This window comes from Trichosurus vulpecula, chromosome 1 (assembly GCF_011100635.1).
Source record: "Trichosurus vulpecula isolate mTriVul1 chromosome 1, mTriVul1.pri, whole genome shotgun sequence".
NCBI classification, from domain to species: Eukaryota; Metazoa; Chordata; class Mammalia; order Diprotodontia; family Phalangeridae; genus Trichosurus; species Trichosurus vulpecula.
Window position 1 is genome coordinate 5,854,349 of NC_050573.1, and position 10,246 is coordinate 5,864,594.

The window sequence follows — 10,246 nt, forward strand, 5'->3', positions numbered from 1 at the left end:
ATTTGAGGAGGGCATGAGGTAGGCAGTCAGGGAGGTGGAGACAATGAAGAGCCTGGCTGGAGATTCCAAGTGGGGGTCAATAAAAGGACTGGCATCAGTCTGAGTCTTTGTACCCCCCTTACTCTATTCAGGGGACGTGCCCATTTATTCAGACCAATAAAATGTAAAATATAATTAAAATATTCCTGGCTTTCCAAGGAGTATTGTTTATTCCTATACAATGTGAGGAACACTCCCTTCCCCTTTTCATTGGCCTTCTCGAGGCAGGGAGGGACTGCCCGAACCCTATTTAGGCTGGGCCATTTGGGCCCCACTTCCTAGATCTCCAGATTGGATTCCGCAGCTCTTCACAGCCATGGGTTTGGCGCTGTATCTGGACTTTATGTCCCAGCCCTGCCGTGTGGTCTACCTCTTCGCCAAGGTTAATCGCATCCCCTTCCAGATGCAGAGCATGGAGCTGCTCCGGGGTAAGCTCCCAGACCTGGCTGCCCCCGATCCCAAACAATCTCTGCGCCACCCTTAAACAAACCCTACCCCCATTCACCCTGAGCTCAGCTCGAGTCCAGAGGAGTCCAAACGTCCAGGAGTCCATTCCCCGCCTCCATCCCAGCCAAGCCCCCTGCCCCCTTCAGACTGAAAGTGGGGGTGGGGGATGCTGAAGATGGGCCCCGGGCTCCTTAGGGAAGAGAGGACAGCACCGCCCCACCCCGACTCTATCGTCCTAGGTATTGGGGTGGGGGGTGGTGGAACCAAAATGAGAACGGAGGCAGGAGCTCAAGATGGCCGTGGACCTTCCTCCTCTCTGACTCCCTGTCGCCATCCCCTTTGCTCTCTCTCTCTTCTTTCTCTCCCTCTTTTTCTCCCTGTACCTTCCCCTTCCTCTTCTCTATGCTCCTGTCTCCCTCTTTCCTTCCTTTTTCTCCCCCTCCCTCTTCCTTCCTCCCTCTCTTCCTTTTTTCTTTCCTTCCCAGCTTCTCTACATAATAATATAACCTCCCATCCTTGCAAGGGAAACAACCCTTTTTTCTTTTTGGCACCCTTAAATTCCATGACCACGTTAAACGGCTTGCCTTTGTTGGCCAACTAGTTACTCTTTCGAAAAGATTTAGTTAGGTAGTCTAAAGATAACTGGATTAAGTGGGAAAATCAAAACTCTCCGGTATGGATAAACTAGTGGGAGGAAAGACAAGGAGGAGAGGAACAGACAGGTAAGGCATTGACTGACAAACTGGAGGGAGAAAAGTGGGTTGGAAGAGGAAGTGCTGCTGCCTTGGTGTTCCTCCTTCCTTCTCAACGAGGACCAATGAATGGGTTGAGCAGGAGACTGAGGGCTGCCCTGGAAACTGGCTGGCCTCTAGAGCCAGCTACTTGACTCAGCCTCATCTTTCATCTTAATACCTCAAACTCCAGAGTCTTCCAGGGGTGGGGCCATCTCCAGTTGTCCTGATCTGTATATGGTCACTGGATTCAGATGGCTGTGGAGAAGTGAGGCTGGTGACTTTGCACAGCCCTCCCTCCCTGGACTCCAATTCACTTGCAAGTCATGGCATCATCTTCCTGATGTCATGGTCCTCTTTGAGAACGAAGGACAAGCCACATCCAGGGATCATGTGTGTATATTTCCCATTAATTAATACAATTTGCACACACATAATTTTAATCAACTTAGCTCAGGGTCCTCAGCCCACTTCATTCAGTATTTATTAAATGAACTGGAGAAAGTCACCTTTTCCAATTGTACCAAACATTTTCCTCTGTAAAATCCCTCAGTCTCTCAGGAGTTAATCAATCCTGGGCAGCTAGGTGGTACTGTGGATAGAGTATTGGCCTTGAAGTACATGGAAGAACTGAGTTCAACTCCTTCATTAGTTACTAGTTTTGTGACCATAGGCAAGCCACTTACACTTCAGTGCAAGTTTCCTCCTCTGAAAGGGAATATAGTGCCCATATTATGAAGTTGTTGTGAGGATAAATGAGTTAACGAATTCAAAGCTCCTTGCAAATGTTTAAAGTTCTATATAAATGCCAAGGGACCCAAAGAAAGGGAAAAGACAGTCCCCACATGCAAGGAGCTCACAATGTTGTGGGAAAGAAAATATATTTAAAAAAAAAAAGCTGCCAAGGGAAGGAGGGCACCTGGCGTGAAGGTCTGACATATTCGTGTCTATGTATGCTGGACTTCCTGACAATGTGCTACAGGCTTGCTTGCCAACACTTGCTTGTTAAGATCTGTCAGCAGACTTGACCATTGGTCTGTTGTAACTTGCATTTTCTGTGTTTATTTGGAAAATAATGTAATCACTACAACTTTAATTCTGTTACACAACTGATGAGACACGTACAAATGGTTTTTTTCAAAATTTTCTTATCTTCTCTTATTTCCTTATGCTTCTACCTCCCCTTTGTTTTTATTCACTGCCCCCCCCCACATTGCACCCAAGGCTACTACCACTCCCCTGGGCTATTCCAGCACTCCCCAAGGGGCAGTATTGCCCACTTTGGGAACCTATTCTAGCCCTCTCCATCTTTTACACTCAGATAAAATGAGGCACTTTGTCAGATGACTCGCTGTAACCTACACACACTAGGGCTATTACATTATCCCATCTACCAGTGTGATGACCTCATTGTTCAGAAAGTCTGAGTGGCCTCACATCCATCTCTTTAGACATCTCCAATGTTTCCATATCTCATGGAATCATTTCTTTGCATCTTCAGAGATTAATTTCATTGCTGAGAGCCACCCATTGGTTTGGGGTAACTTTCCTTACAGACTGCTGGTGCATGAGATGGGACCTAAACTTTCCCTGAACCCTTGGGGATCTGTTCTTCAGAAATTCAGGGTGCGCAGGAGACCACACCCACTTTGCAGTGTTTTATTGAAAACTCTAGGGCAGCTAGGTGGCACAGTGGATAGAGTGCTGGGCCTAGAGTCAGGAAGACTCATCTTTCTGAATTCAGATATGGCCTCAGACACTTACTAGCTGTGTGACCCTGAACAAGTCACTTTACCCTGTTTACCTCAGTTTTCTCATCTATATAATGGGCTGAAGAAGGAAATGGCAAACCCCTCCAGTATCTTTGCCAAGAAAACCTTAAATGGGGTCACTGAGAGTCAGACAAGACTGAAAATGACTGAACAGCAACAAAATCACAAGCTCTCAGGTGGAATGACCACCTCTCCCCAGGGGTTCCATCATTTCCACATTAGCAACTGGTCTTTCTCTCCCTTTTGGTCAGAATCAGGCACACCCTCTTGTTGCTCCTTTCACCTGCTTGATCTCTTCTGGAACAAACAGTTTGGACTAGGCTGACTGGAAGAGGCCTTCAGGGCTGTGTCCTGTGCAGTTCTCCCTACCTTGACCTTGAGCTGGCCATGTTCATGACCTTGGTCACCTCCTTGGACAAGCCCTTTCCCCAGGAGGGAGGAGTCACAAAGAGTGAGGATAATAGTGACAGCCCTAATATGCTCACCAACACATCCTGGCCAACTGCCCCACAATGAGAACCTGGGCAACCAGTGCGTCACCACCCTTCATGGATGCCCAAGCACCGAGAAGCAGTGGCCAGCTCCCTGAGGACTACAGGTTGGGGGGAGGGGACAGGGGCCTTCTTGCCTCCTTTGGCACATCTGCTCTCCCTTTAGGGCAGCACATGACTGATGACTTTGCCAAAGTGAACAGCCTGAAGAGACTGCCGGCCATGAAAGATGGAGATTTCACCTTGGCAGAGAGGTACCTTTCCTGGCCCTGGGCCCAGCTCCCCTACTGCCCTTGTGCCCTCCCACACTCACACCCTCATTGTCTTCCTAAATTTTCCTTCACTATCTGTCTTTGAAAGACTTTTGGAGTGAGATGAACCCTTGTTATTTTTGTAAAGTTCGGCTAAGGTTGTGAAGTTAGTACAGGGGTGAAAGGGAGACAGAGAGAGACTGTCAGAGAGGGAGAGGGAAAGGAAAGGAAGGATAGAGAGAGGGAGGGAGAGATAATGGGGCCTTCTGCCTTTGAATGGGTTAACCGTCATGATTCAGCCAACCTCAGGCCTAAAGACACACACTGTGTTGCATTTCACCTTGGCTACATAGTCTCAGCTTTCTTGGAGACCAGAACAATGTCCATGGCACAAGGAGAAAGAGAGAGAAATGTGTAGTGGATAGATCTTGGAGGTGGAGAAGAGAGGACATTTGGGTCCTGGGTTCTAGTCCTGGCTTTGTCTCTAAATTACAAGTGTCCTCTTTTTTTTCTTTGTTTTTTTTCTTCTTTTATCCTCCTGGTGTAATTCAAGGGCATTTGGATGGCTTGTCTCGAAGGCCCTTTTGGCTCTGACAAGCACTGAAAGTCAAGGGCCAGGATGCTGGTCTTGGGGGGAGATCACATCGTCTTCTGTCCTCCACAGTCAACCTTCAACAAACTCACTCTTAGCCACAGAAAAAGAGAGACAGAGACAGACCAAGAAGAGAAAGAGAGACAGAGAGGTGTGGGTGGGGGTGGGGAGAATTGCACAAGAATAGCAGGATGAGATGGCCAAAGGAAATCTTTAATGTTCTGAAGGAAGGGGTCTATTTATGGAAATGCTTGACAATACTGCCCCTATAAACCTAATGTGCCCTGAGAAGGCACAAGGGAGAGAATCCTGGAAAGGGGCCAGCTGGAGGGTGTTGACCAAGGCTGTCCTTCCTCCCCTCTCAGTGTAGCCATCCTGCACTACCTGAGTCAGAAATACAACACCCCAGCTCACTGGTATCCTCTATACCTGCAGGCCCGGGCACGGGTTGAAGAATATCTGTACTGGCATGCTGACTCCATTCGAGGCACGTTTGGCACAATGTTATGGATCCGGGTAAGACAATGGGCCTGAGCTGAGGGTGAGGGATAAGGAGTCCTTAAAACCTGCCCTGAACTTTAGGCTTGATCAGAGTCCCTAAAGCCTTCAGGTGGAGAGATGAACCCAGATGGACTTGAGGAAGTGACCTTTTGTGCGGAGCTGAGACTGAACCCTCCTCCCCCACTCTGACAGGTACTGGCTCCTCTCATTGATGTCCACATCCCCAAGGAGAAAGTGGACAGGAACATAGCCTTCATGATGCAATCCCTACAACATCTGGAGCAGAAGTTCCTGCAGGACAAACCCTTCCTCACTAGTGACCAGATATCCTTTGCTGATCTGATGGCGCTGGAGGAACTGATGCAGGTGTTGGGGACAGATTCTGCCCTGGGGACCAAGAAAAATGTTAGAGTGTGAGGCAGAAGGAAAGCTGGAACCATTGAAGAGTATGATAAGATAAAGGAATTTCTGAGTTCATGTGTATGGAAGTAGAAGATTTGTGGGTGATGGTGAGGTCAAGAGTTTAGCTATTTCTGTGTATAACTGAGGTGCGGTGGTGGTATGGGTCATGGAAAATGGGTAGATGGAGAACCCATGAAATCTGAGTTTTTGAGGGAGAAGGAATGTGGAGGTTAAAGTGCCCTAGGATGAGGGTAGGAGTTGGGGTGTGAGGGGAGAGGAAGCCTCTGCCCTCAAGGACTTGGTGTTTTACTGGAAGATATCATGTGGATACAGATAAGGGAATAAATGGAAGGTTACTTGAAGAAGGGCAGAAAGCTAACCTCTGGAGAGCTCAGAAAAGACTTGATGAAGAAGGCAGTGCCTGAACTCAGACTTGGAAGGGGAGCTGAGGATTCCAGGCATGGGAGAGTTTGTGTGTTTAGGTGTGGAGGTTAGAAATGGGATGCCAAGTTCAGAGACAAGCTCAGTGATCAGTTTTCCTGGGACACAGACACCACGAAAGGGAGTCGTGTGAAATCAGACTGTGAAGACCAGGACGACAAATGTTCAAGTCTGGTCTATTTACACTGTATTCTTTGGGCAAGGCAATGGGGAACCTTTGAAGAATGTTGAGCAAGAGAGTTTCACAGGTAGGGTTAATTTTATTTTAGGAAGGTGATTTTTGGGAGCTGTGAGGCAGATGGATTAGAAAGAAATGAATTACACACCTCTTTTCTAAGTAAGAGATGATGAGTCCCTAGTTTCACTAGGGAATGAGGGAAGTATTTCTTGGGGAGTTGGAATTAAGGATACTTAATAACTGATTGGCTAGGAGTTGTTATAGAGGAAATATCAGAGATAACCCCAAGTTTGCAAATCAAGGTGATTGGAAGGAAGGTGGAACAGAAAGTTTGGATGGAAGGGGTAGGATTAGTGAACAGATTTCCAATCTCCACACCCAAACGCAAACTCTCCCATGCCTGGAATCCTTTCCTTCTTTACCACCCTGCCACTACCCCCACCCCTGGAATCCTCAGCTTCCTCCCCTCCAAGTCTGAGCTCAGATATCTCCTTCATCAAGTTCATCTTAAGCCCCCCAGTGGTTAGTGCTCTGCCTTTCCCCAAGGGGAGTTAGTGGGGAATTTGGGAAATACTGAGTTTGAGGTGTTTTCCTGCAGACCTTCTATGCTGGTTTTGATGTCTTCGAGGGAAGGCCCAAGCTGGCAGCTTGGCGTGGGCGGGTGGAGGCCACCTTGGGGGAGAAGCTATGCCAAGAGACCCGGGAAGCCATCTGTAAATTTTGTGCAGAGCCCAAGTCCTTGAAGGACATCCCCTCTGCCACTCTGGATTGGATGAGATTACGTCTTTCAAAGATCCCCTAATACAAGGTGAGATGGAGGGCTGTGGGATGAGGGAACTAGGGCCAAGTGAGGGGGAAGCCATCTGGATGTGAAGAGAAGAGGAAGAGAAGGAAAAATTTCTGGCGCCTTGTCTCTTTTCCCTAGAAATGTAATTCCTATCTTCAGCAACAGCCTCCCAAGCCAGGCTCAAGGAAACCCATCTTCTATAATTGCTTCTTGGTTCAGGGCCTGAAGTTGGCTTCCCCTCTCTTCACATCCCATTCTCCTGTGCATTGAGGACCAGCCAGCTCCTCTGTAGTCCCCACCCCCCAGGTATTCCCAGGCTGTAGCACCTGGGAATGCTTCAGGGACAGAACCTACACCTTCTAACTTAGACAGCCTCAGACCTTTGCAGAAGCTGATGGGCAGAAAGAAAAACCAGGGTCCAGGCCCTCCTCAGTCAGCGAGGATTAAAGTAAATAAGGTCCTGATAAGCAGGATCTGCTTCTGTTCTAGAATTTCTCCCTAGGTCAGAATCCTCAAAGGAATGAGCTCCAGTGATGAAAAGCTCAGTGCAGACAGATGCATCCATAGATATTGCCTCCTTCTACCTAAATTCATGACCACCATCCACAAACCTCCATGCATGTGCACACCAGCACACATCTGGATACCTCAAAGAATTCCCCACTTACACACACTGACAAGCTCATATCCACACATAGGGAGAGATCAATGAACCAACCAACAGTGTTTGAGGAAAAAGATCCCAGTTGTCTGGAATCCTCAGCCTGGACAGAGAATTTATAGGTTTTACACAAACACGTAAAATCATATTAAAAAAAATTTAAATCCAACACTAAAACTGAATAGGAAACTACTTGTCTTGATGGCAATTCAAGGACAAAAGATCCTAGGGCTTTAAATGAACTAAGAGCTCCAAAGGGCTCAACAGGGACAGAGACACACCTGGAGGAGTGGGGAGAGGGCTGCCTTTGGAGGCCAAAGGACCCCAGAGCCCACCTGGTCTAATGTGCGCCAAACTGGAATACTCTCTCTACCATCCCAAAGGGATGTTCATGTGGTTTAAAATTCTGGATGGCGAGTGGTGGGGAACTCACTCCCTTTGGACACAGCCTATCCAAAGTTTCAGATAGTTCCAAAAGCCAGGTGGTTTTTCATTATGTTGATGCTAAATCTGACTCTTTGCAATGTTTCCCCATTGCTCTTCTCTGCCCTCTGAGGCTGAGGAGAACATGTTTAATTGCTCTTCCACATGACAGACTCTCAAATATTTGAAGATCAATTATTGAAGAATAATCCAACATTACTAGTACTCACTATGGAGGAACTGGATATACCAGACTAATTTCACAATAATCCAGCCAAAGGCTGTGTTCTGATATTTTCCCAGACATTTCCAAACAATGCTGTCTGTAATCTGGTCATCTGCCTTCCTCCTCCTCCTCACTCCAGATCCTGGACTCTGCCTCTGGGACACTGGACTCTGACAGACGAACTCTCTCCAGCCTCCATTCCACTTCCCACTCTTTCCAAACTATATGCCCATGTCCTCCACCCCCTCCTCATGGCCTAGCTCCCCTTTCTGTTGTCTCCCCCACCCCATTAAGATGTAAGTAAGTTCTGTGATGGCTGGGACAGTCTTGTTGGCTTATTTTTGTATTCCAAGCATTTGGCATAGTGCCTGATACAGAGTAAGAACTGAATAAACACTTTTTCATTCATTTGTTTATTTGTCTGTTCACTCATTCTTTCCTCTCTGTAATTTACAGAAACGCACAATGTCATGGACTAATCAATCAGCTCTCATTCTCTATTCTCGTTTACGAAGCAAAGGAGAGAAACCCCTTTCCCCATTAGCTTTTTCCATTCTCTGCCTATGTCAAACAAACTAGTCTCTGAGACTCAAATAAACATCATGTCACAGGATTTCAGTTTCCTGGTAACTCATCTGTAAGACGTGGACAGTAACACCACCTAGTTCCCAGGGCATTGTAAGGATCGATAATGATAACTAATAGTAGCTAACACCTCTGGAGCGCTCAATAAGTGCCAGGCACTGTGCTGAGCACATTATAATTATCATCTCATTCGATCCTCAACAACAACGCTGTGAAGTAGTTTCTCTTATTATCTCCATTTTATGGTGTAGGAACCCAAGGCAAACCAGTGAAATGACTTACCCAGGGTCACACAGCAAGTAAGTGTCTAAGGCTGGATTTGAACTCAGGTCTTCCTGATTCCAGGCTCTGTGCTCCTGGGATAATGATTGGATTCTGGAAGAGTAGACAGACACACTCCTTCCAGGAACAATGCCAGAGTTGATTTGATGGTGGGTCCAGAGCCAGGGGGAGGGCAGTGTCTGGCAGAAAGTCAGCTGTTGACAAGATGGCCAAGGAGTAGGACAGGACTTACTTGCAATAGTGAACCAGGTGAGGCGGTCACGAAACAGAACAACACGGGTGTCCAAGTTCTAGAGAAAAAAGACAATGATCCCTGAGTGACAGTGAAGAGGTAGAAGCTTGCCCACCACTCCTCCTGGCCACTAGAATGGTGAAAGGTCTTGGGACCATGCCACATTTGTGGTAGCACCTCTGGATTACTTCCCCAACTCCAATGCATGTTGAGGGGCTGGGTCCCAGGAGGCAGTTAACTGTTTTTCCCCTTAGGGAGTGCCACAGTGAAAAGAAGATCAACCTGGTTTTTGTGGGCAGGTGCCTAAAAGGAAAAGGTTTTTGGAGGTAACTTTAAGGGGCTGGTTTTTAATACTTTGCTTAGGAGCCCCCATTGGTGTGCTTCCCATTGAAAACCAGCCAGACTTCCACTAAGTTTTGGACAAGGACTTACTACAGTGGTATATTGAGAATACTGAAATCCCCGCCCCCCCCTCCACTCCCAACAGTCTGGACCACACTCTACCATAAGTACACACAACTCCTTGGGACAGTGGTCTCTAACAGTTGCATACAGTGATGGTGCAATGTACATGTGGACAGCACACAGGGAAAAGGGCTAAGTCATAGCTTCTGGTTATTAAAAGTCTTCTCTTAAGACCAGAAGAGGCAGCTAGGGGATGCAGTGGATAGAGCACCAGGCCTAGAGTCAGAGGATCATTTTCATGAGTTCAGATCTGGCCTCAGACACTTAACTGTGTGACCCTGGGCAAGTCACATAACCCTGTTTGCTTCAATTTCCTCACCTGTAAATTGAGCTGGAGAAGGAAATGGCAAACCACTCCAATGTCTTTGCCAAGAAAACCCCAAAGGAAGTCCTGAAGAGTCAGACATAATTGAACAACAAGAAACTTAAGAGTGTAGCCAATATTCTTCTCCAGTTAGAGGAAATTGCAGTTATTGAATCTTTTTCCTTCGTGGGGTGGCTATTTTTCCTGTATCCATCTGTGTCAGTGTTAGTTCTTAGTGTTCCCTATGGATGTGTCTTAGCTACTGGCCTAATTTTTCAAATATTATTATTAATAATAGAAAGGGGGGTGTAATGCTCCCTCTGGGCTCATCTGTCCTCACTTTTTCCCTCTAGTATGGGCAAAAATTTGTGACTTTCCACTGCAAACCTTTCCTGGTCCTGGAATCTCTTACTGCTTGACTGCATGACAGATGGTC

At 47.0% G+C, this 10,246-nt stretch overlaps 1 protein-coding gene across 1 annotated transcript; it reads left to right on the top strand.

Annotated features, from left to right (window-relative positions):
* The first annotated feature begins 355 nt into the window (after nucleotides 1–355).
* Nucleotides 356–8,109, top strand: LOC118853850 (glutathione S-transferase theta-2-like). The gene is made up of 6 exons (XM_036764084.1): nucleotides 356–467; nucleotides 3,647–3,734; nucleotides 4,689–4,839; nucleotides 5,017–5,190; nucleotides 6,444–6,653; nucleotides 8,020–8,109. The coding sequence occupies exons 1-5, from the start codon at nucleotides 356–358 to the stop codon at nucleotides 6,645–6,647; spliced, it is 729 nt and encodes a 242-aa protein (XP_036619979.1). The 3' UTR covers nucleotides 6,648–6,653; nucleotides 8,020–8,109.
* Nucleotides 8,110–10,246: the final 2,137 nt, after the last annotated feature.